The 16,046-nt window shown below is 49.2% G+C and overlaps 2 protein-coding genes across 6 annotated transcripts; one reads left to right on the forward strand and one right to left on the reverse strand.

The window, feature by feature from the left end:
* Window positions 1-7,701: 7,701 nt before the first annotated feature.
* Window positions 7,702-8,746, reverse strand: LOC100113517 (dentin sialophosphoprotein-like). The gene is made up of 3 exons (XM_001599586.6): window positions 8,564-8,746; window positions 8,233-8,474; window positions 7,702-8,162 (listed from the first exon to the last, which is right to left on the reverse strand). Exons 2-3 carry the CDS (start codon window positions 8,468-8,470, stop codon window positions 8,050-8,052), a joined length of 351 nt encoding a protein of 116 aa, XP_001599636.1. The 5' UTR covers window positions 8,471-8,474; window positions 8,564-8,746; the 3' UTR covers window positions 7,702-8,049.
* Window positions 8,747-10,525: 1,779 nt separating this feature from the next.
* On the forward strand, window positions 10,526-15,934 carry LOC100113488 (caveolin-3-like). Of its 5 annotated transcripts, none has more exons than XR_004227807.2 (5): window positions 10,526-13,330; window positions 14,198-14,353; window positions 14,725-14,904; window positions 15,029-15,438; window positions 15,510-15,624. XR_004227807.2 is itself a non-coding variant. In XM_031931031.2 (4 exons), exons 1-4 carry the CDS (start codon window positions 13,244-13,246, stop codon window positions 15,705-15,707), a joined length of 621 nt encoding a protein of 206 aa, XP_031786891.1. In that variant the 5' UTR covers window positions 10,739-13,243; the 3' UTR covers window positions 15,708-15,934. The 5 variants fall into 5 exon arrangements, 2 of the variants coding, with proteins under 2 accessions (XP_031786891.1, XP_032456149.1); XR_004227808.1 differs by having other exon boundaries at window positions 10,528-13,330; window positions 14,265-14,353; XR_004227809.1 differs by lacking the exon at window positions 10,526-13,330 and adding an exon at window positions 13,337-13,851 and having other exon boundaries at window positions 14,265-14,353.
* The last annotated feature ends 112 nt before the right edge of the window (window positions 15,935-16,046 follow it).

Genomic DNA, 16,046 nt, shown 5'->3' on the forward strand with positions numbered 1-16,046 from the left:
GCGCGCTGGCCGAACGAGAGGGGGAGAGAATTATTGCACAACCGCGCCGTTTCTCTCTCTCTCTCTCTCTCTCTCTCTCTCTCTCTCTCTCTCTCTCTCTCTCTCTCTCTCTCTCTCTCTCTGCTTTTCAGAGTATTTTTGATTTCGATGATGCGCGCCATTGTGCGTGCTTTGATTTATTAACCGATTCTTCGTATTTTTAGAAAGCGCAGCTCGGTTTGCGTTCAATCCGTCGATAAGCGCCTTTATCAATTAACGACAGCGATATGCATCCGTTCTTTCCAGTACTATTTTTAAAGAGCTGCGCACGGCGGGCAGGAAAAAACAAGCGCGATTGCGGCCGTTATATCGCGCGAAAGATGTCGCTGCCTCCTCGAATTCCCATGCTGTACGTACATTATAACAATTGCGCAACGCAGCGCACGCGGGAAGTTTGATTAGAGGCACACGCGGACTCTCTCGTCGTGATGAATATCTACCACGCGCTGCGGGGGAGTGTATATATTTACGAGCTGCTCAGCGCTGTCTGTTTACTTTGAAAATTACTCAACGCGTCTGCGGACTTATTATCGAGGAGATAATTTGTTTTTGATCCGCGGGCGCGATTGAGACATTCCTCGGCGCAGCTAATCAGCAGATCTCGCCGCACTTATTTTCCCCGCTCGGCGCCAATAGCACACAGCCAAGTGCGCGCGATTCGCGTTTATTCGGTAATTCGAGAGAGCTGGGAAGGCTGGAAGTGCATCGTGGCCTACCGAGCGAGCGCGTACGATGACCTGCTGCGAGACGGCGGCTGGCGACTGGCGGCGCGCTTCTTATCGAATTTTCAGCGATTACAGGCCAGTTTTTTCTAGACAAGCATCTCTGCAAGCGCGGGCAGCGTTCTTTCTGTTTATCTAGCGAGTTGATTTTTACGCAATCCGAGAGGAGATAGGCGCTGCAATTTTGCTTTTCGCCTTACAATTCGATCCTTTCTTTGCGCTCGATGAAATTGGACATCGGAGACGCGCGGCTGTCGCAAGTTTGCTTATGATTTATCATCCTCTCCAGCGCGAGGAAACGCTCATAATTGCGCGAAGCAGACGCTCTTGGAAGCCGACTTTTGCCTTTGACCTCTTTTCTTTCTCTAGCATTTTCACGGCGCACGTGAGTTTGATAAAATTGCGCGCCGCTGCAATTATTCATTGCGTAAGGCTGCGCGTGAAAAATAAAATAGTGTGCCAAGATTATTCCTTGGAAACTTTTCTCATGAAATTGAAAAACAGCATCCGATGATTTATAGCGAGCTGCGTGGGTAATTGTTTTCACTGTATTTCGCACCGAAGGCCAGAACAAATTTTCGTTACACTTGTCTTTGCTGAGGTCGCGTTGCGGGCGAGGAATGTGTTACCGAGTAAACACACAGTCGGAACTCGCCTATTATACCGCGGGACCTCGTTTCTCCCGCGGTGCTTAAATCTTGCGCTTTTAGCGATAGGCTCGCGCTCTGCGCTCAGCGTACCCGCACGCCGAGCTATAATTATTAACTGTGCAGTAATAAATAATGACTTTTATGAAGTTAACCGCGTGCGAGAGAGCCGAGCTCTGTTACGTAAGCCCGCTTGCGATAGTAACTGCACATCTAGTTCCCGTTCACCGGACCGATCAACACACTCGCAGCCTCACCGAGGGGAGGGGGTATCATCATTGTGAGCGCGCTCTCGGCTTGTTTATTCTGCGCGCGACTACATTGTATAGGCCGCTTTCATCAACTTCAACGCCCTGTTTTTTGTTGACGCTTGCGAGCATCTCCATAAATCGCGGATAACTAGCATTTGTTATTATTTCTTTTCCAAGTCCACACATTACGTAAATCGCGTTACCTTACGTTAAAAACTTCACGTGTCTCTCAAGGTGATGCTCGTCTGTATTCTCGATCGCGAAACTGAAAAAGGGTTTCACCGCGGCTAAACGATCCTTTTCTTGAGATAATTGCTCGCGATAACAAGTGCTTTAATGGAAAAGCATTTTACCTTCGAGATTGGGTAAACGCATATGAATTATGGCGTCACGATGCCGCTGTATCGCGCGCGCATATCGACAGAACAATAGTCGAGCAAGACTGAATTTTGCAACTGGGGCTGCGGCATTGCGACAGGTTGAATTCGCAGACGGATTGAGTGGCTACAGATCGCCGTAAAATACAAACTACAGGCGTTCCGGTAAGCTCGCGTTTTCGAGAAATCCTACGAGAATGATTAATTTTTCCAAATAACCTAGCTAAGCAAGTCCAATCGAAAAAAGCATAAAGCCTGAAGGATAGTTCACGTGATCAGTGAAACGAGCGGAAAAATGCAATCCGTTCGGGCTCTTTCTCACCTCACGTCTTCCGACTGCGCCGACACTGCACGCTCTTCATAACATTGGAGATGTTTATCCAGTATTCTTCCTTTTCTTCTTCGCTTGGACGATTCTCAAGCCATTAATATTTATTCCAATGTGTTCGAGAGGGAAAATAATAACATTAATGCCATTGAACGCGTTAATCTGAATATTCATTCGTTATTACTTCACCGCTTAAGCGGGACATGCCAAAAAAATAATAAAAATAATTGCATCAGCAGCTGCTTAGTGGCAAGTACTATCTACCTGCATTTATTACTGTAAATGCATAATCCAAAACCTGCACCGTTCACCCGCATGACTGTAAGAGATTCAAAGAACAACATTTGCAAAGCAAAAATCCCGTTTCAAGGTTCCACTCTACCACAATCATGTGTTTTGGCTGTAGATAGGCTTTCGAGCACTCGCCAAATACCTTTCGCAGTTCTCGAACTGTAAACGTGTTTGTTTTTTGCTCCTGTCGAGCGAGCGCAACGGCAATGATGTAATATGCTAAATCTGCATGACATGGAGCTGACCTGACTCAATAACCAATGCGTTCGCTTGCATTATTTCTCTTCGCCTATGTGTTTTGTCTCCGATGGAGTTTTCCAAGCCAGCAGAGATCTCGATAATCCGCTTTATTGTCATAAGCATATTTTCGAAATGAATCGATTCGATAAGTAACCGCGTTCACTCTGTAGTTGCCATCGCTGAAAATGCCGTCGGCCTTGTTGTTCTAAATCCGTATAGGCATTAGCGCTGACCTATCTAGCATTAGGTGGAAATGTGCACAGTGGAAATTTCTGATTTCTCCGCAGCAGCCCGAAGAATTTCCGATGCACGAAACGCGGCATCGAGTCGAATCCGAAGGACAGCTGCGAAACGCGAGCGCAATCCTCATAGGCATCTTTCGTAGCAAACGCGTGAGATTTATTCAACGCTCATGTCTAAGGTGCCGCCGACTGCATCGGTCTGCCCGCCGGCCTTCGCGAGCCGATCATCGGGCCCGTAAAACGTCCCGCTGTTTGTTTATCACATCGGCTCGGAAGTCGTTTACGGCGACTCGCGAGGCTACTCTCGCGCCGCGTCGGGTAAAAATACTGCGTGTGCGCGCGTGCAGGAAAGCCTTCCGCCGCGGCCAGGTAAACAAAGTCGTCGATATTATCGGATCGGCTGTCTGCCTGCTGGCCTCTGCGAGCTCGTTTGCGAGAATTAATACGTTTTTTCCAAAATCAGCGCGCGCACGCTCATTTCAGAATTCAGATTGAGTTGTCGAATGGAAAATCACTCGCCGCAGTCGCCGTTTGCGATCTGCTCGCGCGCGCTTAGTCTCACTCGAGCGAAAATAAATGCTTCAATGTCTCGAGTCAAAGACACGATCGATACTCGTTTGCTAATAACGCCCAAGTGTACACAAGCTATTGGTCCGTCGACGAAATAAACTCGCACGATATCTAGATTAAGTGCGATCGCGCCCAAATCAATAAGCATACGCCAAATAAAGGACCGCGCGATCATCCTCAATCTCAAGAGCGCCAGCTCGGTGCGGAGGAAAGAGCTAACCGCCGCATGCACACTCATTAAACGCCCGACGTACGGGAATGATGCCTTACGTAATTACTACTACTACGTCTACCACTACTACAACTAGGCGGGCTGACGTAACTCGCCGCCGCACCACGTGCTCTTGCAGCGCTTCGCAGAAGCGCATCTATAAGCGCGCGAGTGGCTCTTGCAGCGGATAGCATAATCCCGCCGCGTGAGCGAAAGAGACGCTTGCGCGTATATATTTCTGCAGTCTCGGCGGAGAGAATGAGTTTGATTGCGTCAAGCAGTATGAATTGAGAAAGAGCTTTCGCGAGCCTTTTTCGTGTTTTTCCCCTTCTATTTTCAAAGGCCATTATCCAGCAGTATCCGACACAATGCGTAGGAGCAATGTCAATACTTCGTACAATATATCCTCACACCGGCGTTTTGAGTGATTCACATCGAAATCAACACGGTTATTTATTTATACTTCCGATAGATCGCCCGCATTCGGCAGCTGTCATTTTATGCTGTTCGCGCGCGCGAGTCGGACATTGTAGGCTGCCGCGGCTGCACCTCGTCCTCGCCAATACGCACTCTATGCCGTACATCTTCGGCTCGACTTTGCGCTTGGCCCAGTTGGCGCTGTTGCCCTTGCGCCGCGCGTCGCGGCGCTTCTATTCCGGATCGACTCTTGCACGGCCGAAGCGCGCGCGAGTAGGTATACGAAGCGTCGACCGTGTGCAAGTGCAGGTTATATACACGTACAATGTACATTCTGCAGGCGCACGCAGCTGCTCCAGAAACCTACTTTCCCGAGGCGCACGGCAATGGCGGCCGAGTTTCTGGGCTATCGTCGTCTATAACGTCTCTGCAGCGTAGCCTGTGGCAGCGCGTTGTTACATCAGCGACTGTCGATCGCGCTCAATGTTACGCTGCGATATGCACGATGCACGCCAGCAGCGTGTAACCGCGGCGCTAAGCGCGGGAGCTCACTCAAGATTATCTGCAGGCCGAATCCGCTCACCGAGCTGTCACGCACTGCGTGAAAGTGTATGTATGGGGGGCTTACAGTTGCGCCGCATTCTTATTTAGCAAGCGCGCGAGGAGCGCGCCGCTTATACGGACGCATGTAAATAAACGGCTATCGCGTTCAAGCAGCACGAGCATTGATCTAGGAAAAAAATTATCCGCGGCATTTTGAAACACACTTTGACGTGGTCGTTGATCACGCCTGCCGAACGGCCGAAAGCAGCTAGACGGAGCCTCCGAGCGGTCCTGCATACGTATATCTGTAGCCAGCATTCGGCTTATCCGCGACCCACCTGTCGGCGAGCTTGCACAATGAACTTCAAGTTCACGCAGGAAGAGCCGCCTGCAGCCGAAAACTTCCTACTCAGACACACAGTTTACGTGTACCGTTGCTTGGAGCGTGTCGCAAGCCGCGGGAAATGTGGTGCGCCGGGCAACGGTACTGCACGCGCCGCGCCGGGGTCTCCGCGCGATACCGATGCCTACGTCATTTTCTGGATACGCGCGCCCTACTCTGTGAGCGAATTGTTGTTTGCTAGGGACGCCAGGGACGCGAGACTGCAGAGAGTTGACGAACGTAGCGTTCGATCCGTATTATACATTAACGAAGTGCGGGATCGAGGTCACGACTCACGGCGTTAAGCACGCGTATCAACTTGAACTAGAAGTCTATGAAATTCATTACAGATCTTCACTACAGATCATTTTAATTGCACTCGAATTGTTGCTATAGTCATTCTCGAGTACGGTTATGTCAGAGAGCGGCCGACGATAAAATGAGAAAGGAGATGCCGCGCAGCCGTCAAATACCACCACGCCGATAGCTGCAAATCTGAATGCCGTTCGCGAGTTGCGAAACTAGTGCGAAACAGTTTATCGCGTTTCGCAGGTCCGCTCGATCGTTCCAGTCCCCGGTTTTACTGCCCCTCGACTTTAACAACCCATTCATTGGTTCTTTCAGAGCAGCATCGTCATTTCGTCGGCGACGATCGCTAATACACGGAATATTTTTAGCGCGGCGTAACGTAACCAGGGCTTCTGTTTGGCGTCCGCGATTCACGTGTCCCCGGCCCGCAAAGGCCTCACCGATGAAAACAAGTGCGGCCGCGCGAACCGTAGCAACCCCCGGGAGCCTTGCTGCTTTCATAATCAGCCAGATCGGACAGAGCGGCCGTCGATGTCTTTGAGAAGAACTTCACGTGTACGAGGCGCACGAAACCGAAAGGCGGATCGCGAGTCGGTCTCGAGTGCGACGCCTCGAATGCACGCACGTGGACGGTCTTAGGACGCCCCCGGTGCTCCATGTGAGATTCAGTCAGAACACGTGCCCACTCCTGGGGGTTTTCTTGCGTGCGTCAGCAGCCTCGCCGCGAATGTCCTACCTCAGCCGATCGTCATCCTCGTCGCAATAACGCGGTAAAACTAGCAGTTCTTTTGCAACGACAAAATGTTGCAGCGTGTTTGCGAAAAAGCGGAGAGTTTAAGCGACTGTATAGTAGTTAGGAGGGAATAACGAGCGCCAAGTAGTTGCACACATACGCTGCACCGAACGTACGCGCTAACGGACTTACATAACGCAGCCTAGCTGGCTTTGCACAAGATTCAGCGGAAAAATTATGCCATTCCCCCGGCCATTTATAGACTCATTACACGGCGACATAAACACTCGCAGCCGTTATTATTTGCCTTTTTCCATTTTCCCGCTGGCCAACTCGCGAATGGATGGAAAGAAGAGAAAAACCACACGCGAAAAGCTCCTCCTCCTCCTCCGAGCGGGGGCTTTCGCAACTGCTCCAGTGCCTCATTTTTTCTCCTACTCTCGAATGCATGCGCTTAATGATAATGCGCCTAAAGACTGCAATTTTTGCCTTTCGCAAGCGGCGCCGAGTCAGAGTCGCGCCGCATAGAGCCCCCCATACGCAACGCGGCGGCGGCGGTGCAGTAGCACGTATAATTTTTCACGCGTTGCGCTATCTTCGTCCGGCTAATTAGGCTGTTTTGTAAGCGTGAGAACGTTCGCCGGGGCCTGGGGCGCGGAGAGGGAGACTCGAGCAAAATCTCGGTGAATTTATTTTTCTACTTTTTGAGAAGTCGCTGAGGGAGCCCGCAAAGAAGCCGCCTTTGATCGCGGATGTCGTGAGTGTTTGCACGCGATTACGACTCCAGCCCAGGCGGAGTGTGCGTCGCCCGGCTCTTCTCTGATGCCCTAAATAAGCGAGTTAATAATACGCAGATGGATGCCGATATCGCCGATCCAGTTGGGCGCGCGAAAATTCACGGCGCTCGACAGATACTCCGGCCGCCGATGGAAACACGTGTGCGCGGTGGGGTCCAAGAGAGAGAGAGAGAGAGAGAGAGAGAGAGAGAGAGAGAGAGAGAGAGAGAGAGAGCGAGAGAGAGAGAGAGAGGGCGGCGCTCCGTAGCGCGTATTATGCAAGAGCTGCGCGTCGACTATTAGCAATACGTAAGCGCCACGAGTCTAGTTATGTCACAACTCCGCCGCTGTGCGCAGGAGGCAAGGTGGAGCTGCAGGCCGTGAACCCGCGAGCCAACGCGGGCAGCGGGCACGTTGCAGCCGCGCACGTGACGCACGTATAACTGCGGATCGCGAGCGAGAGGGAGAGGGAGGCAGAGTGAAAGACAAATTGCATGGAATTCTGCGGGATTGGCTGGACTGGGGACGGCCTCATTTCTGTTATTTTTGCGGCTTTTGTCCGATCGTAATGCCGTTCGAGGATGAGTGTGGCTGGGAAATTATTCCGATTACGAAAGCCCGCCTTTTCTCTCAACTGTCCTTTATTATTCGAGCACGTTAGATTAAGTTACATATTACGCGGTCTAGTCCATCTTATAAACAATAACGCTTACAATCAAATTTCACGTCCACTTCGACAATTGGTTCACGACTCGACAATTACGTTAGAATATCTAAGAAATAAAAACAAAATCGACTCTGGCGAATCTATAAAATTTAGAGGTAAACAAGCTTAAGAAAATCGCGCGTCGCGTTTGCAAAACTCATTCGGACTCGAGATTACCAGCTCTTGCGTCCTTCGGTGGTCTCCTTGGCGTTCGAAGATCCGCCGATGGAGTTTCGCGACGTCGACCAGGTCGGTGACTGTGCAGCTAGCAAGCCGAGCACTTGCGGCCGCCGCCTCTTTTCGGGGGGCAGTCGAACGAATCGTCGCTGCTGTAGTCCTCGCAGTCACTGCAGCTGCAGCTGTCCGACGTGTCGGCGGCTGCGAGAAAAATCATCGTACTCAAAAGGAGTCTCGCCGCGATGCGATGGGCATACAGCGTTATACTCACGTTTGCGGCGGGAGGCGGTCTTCTTCTTGCCCTTAGACTTGCTGCTCTTGCTTTTGGCCTTGGACTTGGTGGCCGTCTTCTTGGCGGTGCGCTTCTTCTTCGGGCCGCAGTCGTAGCAGTCGCTGCAGTCCGAATCCGAGCAATCCGACTCGGAGCTGAAGCTGTCGCTGTCGGCGTAGCAGCGCCCGCCGGGGCACTTGAGCGGAGCCTTCTTTGCGCCAGCCTTCGGACGTCCCATTTTGCTGAAGCGAGAGGGGGCGAAATTGAAAACTCTTTAATTGAAGGCTCGCGCGGATCAGCCCGATTCGGAACTGAATGCCGCGATACTCACTTGCAGAGCGAAGAAAAGGTATCCTCTACGCCGGTAAATCCTGCGAGCGAACCGGTGTCTGGCTGCAAATCGCCCCTTTGTTCGACGAGTTATCGTTATCGAGGCAACCGATATGTCTATGCGGCCTCTCTGCAGGCTCCGCTCGCTCGACTATTGCCCAAGCGACTGTCGCAACCGGGACAGCGCGAGGACCGAGGAGTCGCGAATTCGAACAGGGTTCAGGTGTTTGATTGGTCGAGAGGAGCTTGCCAGTTGCTTGACATCGGCGGGGAGAGCGAGTACAAACACTCGCCCGTCGCGTGTTTGTGTTTGCGTCCTCCGGTCCGCACGATGGCTATCCTTGCAATGTTTTCCAAATTCCCCGACCCGAGCGACGTTTTTCTCTGAGAATACGCGTTCGCGATTTTCGAAGAGAAATTAGCGAAAACGGGCAGTTCCGTCCTTTCCGGCATCGCCAGCATGCTTTTACGGGAATGTTCAGGGGAGCCCGCGGAGACGTGACGTAATGGGATAATCGGGGTTGCGAGAGGGGCGAGCATATTTTCATGGGCGCACGCAACCGCGTACAGCAGAAGACTGTTAGCCAGTAAGTCAGCCCGTCGCACTCGCCTCGAAAATCTCATTTTATTTTTTCCAGGCCAATATCCAGCTTCTTGCGAAACGGTCTCGTATTATCATGTACTGAAAATGGAATTAGCTCGACGTCCCGCGGCAGATTGTTAATTTTCCGTGGAAATCCGGCGCGCAGATCTGCAGCGCGCTCCCCCCTCGACTTGCGAAACTGGCGCAATGTAAGTCGGGCCGCAAAAAACTTTCACAATAGCCCCGCTGCGCTCCACGAGAAAACCCGACCTACGGAGCCTAGCGAGCGGACCGAGAACAATCCGCTATATCCACTGCATTATACGGGCGACCCTGAAAGCTTGTCCCTCTGCTACGGCGAAAGAAAACGGATAGCATGCAAATCGAGAATCGTGCATCGGAGCAGCGCCGGCTCGCGAAACTTGACGTAATCCTCCGCGCCTCGTTGCGACGAAAATGACCATCGAGTTACACCAGTGTGATTCCGCCGCTCGCTCGACAATTAAGCGCGCATCGACCTGGCCCGCCCGGCCGTCTATTTTTAGAACCGGGCAGGATGTGTACTCGTTGCTGATGTAAGGGAGAAAAGTGCAGCTCCAGATGTGCCGAGATGTTTATCCTCGTTGCCTCCATCAGCAGAAGTCCCGCCGAAGATGCTCCCTCCGACTCGTCATTTAATCGCGCTGCAGCAACGGCAGCATCTAGGCTAGCTGCACGTAATGCGCACGTGTGCATGCGTGTAATGTAACAGGGAGTCGGACTGCCCGATATATATATATATATATATATATATATATATATATATATATATATATATATATATATATATATATATATATATATATATATATATATATATATATATATATATATATATATGTATATATATATACATGGCTGCTATGCTGCACATCAGACGCGATGATCGAGCCGGGGCCTACGGCTTGCGCGGCTTCGAAGGTGCCGACTAGCTGCCGGAGGTGCGATAACCGCGAGCCAGCTGCGCGAATGGAAAGTTGAGAACGGCTGTTCGAAATATGCCAAGGGAACTAACCTTCTAAAATGCAGTCCGGCCGCTCTGCGAACTCCCGTCAATCGATGGCATTCCGGCGCTTGCTCAAGCGCGGCCGATCTGAAAAACTCGATCTCGCCTACGTCAGCGGCGGCGGGGAAAATCGCGCGCCACGTCCCTTTCGAATCTCAACTCGGAGGGACACTTCGCAATCCACGCGGGATGATGCATCCGTACACGCGCCGTGTCGTTCGTTCCGACACGGGCACGGCTGCAGCTTGAAACGGAATCGTGCGCGGCAGCATCTCGCTCGGGGGGGGGGGGGGGGCTTGAGCGGCGGCAGCGACATTACGGAATCGCAGCGGCGAGTTAAACGTACGGGGGTTAATATCGCTAACCTGTGTAGTGCCGCAATCCTGCTGCACTCGCCAACGATCGAGAACGGCCAGTTTCGTTTTCACGCGTAATGCAATATTTTTGAAATGGGGAGTTTCGACACTTTCACGTGGAGTTTCTCATGTGCGCGCGTTGCCGCAGCCTCGTGATTCTGCGATATCTAATCAGTTTTTTTAGGTTGAAAAAATATTTTAATTCCTGCTGCAATAGAATCACCATGCGCTGCAGTTCTTGCATTACAATAATTGTAAACACGATCGTCGATCGGAGCGAAAACGGAAGCACGTGTAGTTAGCGGGTGTCAACACTTATACGAGTTTACGTTATTGACGAGTTAAAAATGAAAGAATAACGCGTCGACGCAATTACGCAATGAGTAGCCACATTTATAGGCACTTGCGCCTATGAATAGAACAGCGCGAAGAAAGAAAGAACAGGCAAGCGAATCGGAGAGTGCAGTCGCGGCGAATTTTCGCGCCGAGTATCATAATAACGATAATCATCGCAGCCTGCAGCATCTAATCGCTGATTTTTCACAATCGATCATAATATCGCGCTAATCCGCGGCGTCGAATAAATTAATAGCCTGCGCGCGTGTGTGTGTGTAGCACGCGGTGATGTAAGCGCGGCAATAGTAAACGGTGTGTGTATACGCGGCCAAGGACGTTCGGAATACGCTGGAATTCGTATGCCAGTAAAATAACCGACGAGTCATTTCGTGGGGCGCTACAAAGAGACAATATTTACAATCGCGCGCGAAATTGTTATCTGTATCCCCGAATGTTGCGACCGACTGCGTCTGCGCGGGTATATATTATGTGGAAGAAATATCATGAGGGAAAATGAGGTAAACAAGAGGTAGGCGCTCGTAAATCTCCTCTCCGCGCGATATGTGCAGTACGTCTCATTTGTACTTCACTCTCGCGGCCTGGCCGTTGTAACAAATGGTTACTGATGCAGAAACGAGTATTACGAGCCGTACACGTGTGCATGCGTGAACACTGCCGCTGCTGCCGCTGCTCTGTGTCGTAACAGACTTGTGGAATATATAGTCTGTACTAAACACGGATTGCATTTTTTCTTCGTGCTCGAAGGGCTGTTCTGTAATTAGGCAAGCTGTGTACAAACAGCCGAGATGTTTATTTTGTCGCCAGTTATTCGAGATACATTTTCAATAACAATAAAGTATAGTTGTATTATCAAGTCGCGGCGGATTAACAGGTTATTTCGAGTGTGTGTGTGTGTGTGTGTGTATATGTGTGCGTGTGTGTGTGTGTGAAACGTAAATATTCTACGTTCACCGTAGGCGACGAAAGCTGTTATTGTTGGCTTACGTTTATTTTTGGTATGTCTGAAGCGGTTTGATATGTTCATGCGGCCCTTTTCCGTGCGCTGAAATGCTTGGGAAGGCAATTACTGATAGACAATCAGCTCTGCATATAGTGTACAATTTTTCGCAAACCAATTGTTCTCACATCATTATTTTTATGTATTGTAGTAAAAATCGTCGTTGAATAGAATGTGTACGCGTGCAGTATGCGCGTCATAAGATTTTATTATTTCATCCACGTACTTAATCGTCGATGATGAAATAATTGAAGCGTGTTGATCTAGGAACGCGTCGTCGAGTTTCAACTGCCAAGTTGTATAATACAAAACATTCTGGACTTATACGCTCTCAAATAAAGCTTGGCGCCATCTCTTGCCAAGTCAATGAATTCTCACAAGAGCACCTTAACTCTTTCCATCTGTAATCGTTAATACCGTTTGATGAACAAATAGAAATATACTCATCTGCACATGATTGTTAAATTATTTTTCAGAGTTCCGGGTTTTATTTTTTGTAAGGTAAGTAATGCACATTTTATCAGAAAAAGCACTGCCAATTTCTTGGCACCATGCATGAACATATATTACGCAATATTGCCATTTTTACTTACTTTTGTGATTTTTCTTTTGCCCGTATACTCAATGACAGTCCCTTATACAAGGTTAAAATACTACTTGGCGCGGTAAAGCCCTTTATTTTAACCCTTTATTTTACAGCAATCAAAACAAAAAGTTACGTCCCATGCATCTAGCGATCGATCGCAGAATCAGGGTATAAATTCTGCGCGTACCAGCAGTACATTTTCTACGTGTCTGCGCTCAGGCAGTCTCGTGCGAAATTGCTCCCTTTGCCCCTACTTCTCAAATCAGCAATTAAGCAAAAAAAAAAAAAACGGCAGGATTTACCTCCAACCCCCATAAGTGAGATGCAAAGCAAACCAACTCGAACGCCAGCGCCGTGCGTATGGGGCAACAAACAGTGAACTAGTGTAGAATGTAGGGCGTTCACTTTGCTCCACTGCAAGCGTAGCGCGAACGGTGAACCTGTTGTGTGCGTATACATAATGTGCAGCCCGCGCAAGCAGCCCTCATAGCTATATAATACCCATGTGTATAGAGCAGGCAATGCGCAGCCGCACCGACCGCTGTCCACTTGCGGCCGGCTCTGGGTTAGTGTAGTCCTTTTCCCGGCGCAAAACGAAAATCGACTCCCTTGGCGCGCTTGCGAGCTCAAGCGAGCACACGCGAGCACCAACCCGAGGGAGAAAGCCGCGCTCATTAGGCTTCGTTGTTGCTTGCGACAGTCGGTTGAATTTTTTTCCCGGGTCTCGCTTCAATCAATTGATCACGATTTAACTTACATGAGACAACTAGATCTGTGCGGGGTAGTACAGTGCCTTCCAAAATTCCGAAAGTCAGACCGAAAAACTCCATCCCGCACGAGAAAAGTGAGTACCCTATTATATTGCGTACTTTTCAAGACCTGTTGTAAGGGTGTCGAATAAAATCACTGTACATTGAAAAAAAAACACAACCATTTTAACTGATCTCGCACCAGCAATCCGTCATTTTACGAAGACTCGTCAAAATTACCGTAGAGTTCAGCAGTTTTAAAGAATCAGTTCGGTCGTTTTTGCTGGTGTCCCGCGTAAGCGACCAATTTTACGAGTCGCGACTCGCCAAAACTACCAGTGGCACACCGTTGTTCTTACTGAACAGTCGTTACGGTGGCAGAACGGTTAAAGCTACCGGACTTTACAGCAGAAACGACTGGGTTTTTTTTTTCAGTGTAGTCACTTCCAAGAGCAAATCAAATAAATTGTATGATAATTCGTACCGTTTACCCACACCCTGAATTCTGTATTGACCATGAAAAGCGGGGGGTGGACTCGACGAGTTTCTCAACAACACCTTATCAATTAAATGCACGGCGATTCCTCAGCTCGTTTATCGCAAGGCTGAAAGTCGGGTGAGTTTTTAACGCTATGGACGTTTATTAATAGCCATCGCTCGTCAAGCCGCGCGACCAACTCCGAGCACAAGAGAAGCTCGAGGCACTTGGCATTGGAAGTGAATTGCATTCAATATTTACGGCGAAGAATCAATGAGAATCGTCGCGGAAATGCAAGTTTCCACTGCAAACCCCCGAGGTGCTGTGTAGCGCAGTCGCCTCGTCGCTTGTACAGTATCGTGATCGCGATCTCGCATTTTGCCGCACTTGTGCCACTCTCGAGTGATCTATTCTATTTGGTTATTTAACGATTTTTCGGCTATGAAGTAAACACATTTCAACAAACTTCTCATTGCTGCTCAAGGATATGCGCTCGTGCGTGAAAGATGCGTTCCAATGCCCGGCGATACGACAAAATTTCACGATTTCAGGGATGGAGAAACCCGAATCTTCGATGGGAGATGACAGCCGCGTGGACCTCGAGGATAGGGATCCCCACCGTTTGAATCAACATTTACAGGTATGTCCAATTTGTGCATTTAACATGGGAAAGAACCAATCCCTAGCTTTTAGAAAACGAGTTAAGAAAATATCAAAACGTATTGTTGCCCCAGCTAAGATTACGTGTTCCATTTGAAAACATCACACCTTCATAAATAAAATGTCCCACACGCGTACTGTTGTACATGGTATATCGATTCTTCATTTTTTAACTCGTCGATGCTCGAGAGGCTCTTGTAATCCATAAAAAATTCTATTTCCGAATAAATGAAACCCATACACGATTTGAGTGAGTATAAAACGCTAGAGCAATCTTCGTGTCAGCAGCAGAGATGCGAGCGACAAAAATGATGGCTCATTCGGCCGAGCTCATTGCTGTGAAATTTTCAGGTGATATGGGAGGAAGTGGTCGGCGAGCCGGACGGGATTCGCAGTCCGGAATGCGCCTGGCGCCTGAGCGGTCACTGCTTCCGGCTGTCGCGCGGCTGCTGCTACGTCCTGCTCTCGGTCCTCGTGGCGCCAATCATCGCTCTCTGTCTCGGCCTTACCTTTGCGTGCCTTGCCTTCGAGGTAAATACATAATATAAGTAGCTCGACTCACTCGTTCGCCATTATTACGTTTCCATCGCACCCACCAAATCGATAAAAACGGACTGCGAGCGCACGAGCCACGATGATTTTATCTTTTATATAGGGAGACTCTATATATGTGACGTGCGCAGGGCTGTGCTTCAACGCCGCGACCGAGTTCCGACAACCGTACTACCTTTGGCTTACGCGTACCATTGTCGCCAGGAGCACACAAGTGGGGTCTTTAGATGTCTGCTGGCTTTTCAGGAACGTCCATACTTTACTATCGTTCAAATCAGCTAACCCAACGCCACGATTTATCGTAAAAATGTACTCATGCTGATTTTGAAATATTCAGAAGCGGCTTTTTTCAACGGCGTTCGTCCTGAGAGCCGCGAGAGCCGAGAAACTATTTCGTGCGTGTAGGCATGGCTGACATGAATAATTCTATTTCAGCCTCGAGAAAACTTCGTTTGAAATAGCTATATAGTTTCATACTCAAAAAATAGACTCCGTGCACCAATCACCATTAATGTAAATCGAATTGTTTCGACTATCATATTCCTCCAAGAAGGAAAAGGCCTGACGAGCAATGAATTTTCCAGCACATATGGTGCATCGGTCCGTGCTTGCGTGTCTGGCGAATAACGTGCTCGGCTACGAGGAACTTCTGTACAGCGCTCGTCCAATCTGTCGTGCGCCCCTGTACCGACTCACTGGGTTACTTCTTCTACAACATACGCGTACTCAACCAAAGGCTACCAGATGCCAACGATCACAAAGAGGACGTACACATTGTTTAGGAAAGCCTGTCGAAGGCCATAGAAATTCCTGAAATGTAATTTCGCTACGAACAATAAACCAAATCTTGTAACTTCCGTTAACGTTGCTTGCATACTTATCCCGTGCTTTGACGCCAGATTTTGTTACGATGATGTATTTTGATGCCCGCGAGCTGACTTTAATTGTACAGTGTTTATTATGTACGAATGTAAAAAAGTAAATGTTTTTAAATCAATCAATTATTAAACGACCGAATGTCGAATTACAGTCTTTTGAATTTCCCGCCACAACGACATGATATATAGGCGCAGATAAGATACGAAATTCAAAGGTCACGTGATAATGACTCCAAGCTGAGC

The sequence above is a fragment of the Nasonia vitripennis genome, chromosome 5, assembly GCF_009193385.2.
Source record: "Nasonia vitripennis strain AsymCx chromosome 5, Nvit_psr_1.1, whole genome shotgun sequence".
Taxonomy (NCBI): Eukaryota; Metazoa; Arthropoda; class Insecta; order Hymenoptera; family Pteromalidae; genus Nasonia; species Nasonia vitripennis.

Bases quoted from the DNA above. Each gene is read 5' to 3' on its own strand.
- LOC100113517 (XM_001599586.6), bottom strand. From the start codon at position 8,470: ATGGGACGTCCGAAGGCTGGCGCAAAGAAGGCTCCGCTCAAGTGCCCC. The intron at 8,163-8,232 runs GTGAGTATAACG...TTTTTCTCGCAG, and splicing joins GACCGCCTCCCGCCGCAAAC to CCGCCGACACGTCGGACAGC.
- LOC100113488 (XM_031931031.2), top strand. From the start codon at position 13,244: ATGAGACAACTAGATCTGTGCGGGGTAGTACAGTGCCTTCCAAAATTC. The intron at 13,331-14,197 runs GTGAGTACCCTA...TTGCTGCTCAAG, and splicing joins CTCCATCCCGCACGAGAAAA to GATATGCGCTCGTGCGTGAA. The intron at 14,354-14,724 runs GTATGTCCAATT...TGAAATTTTCAG, and splicing joins GTTTGAATCAACATTTACAG to GTGATATGGGAGGAAGTGGT.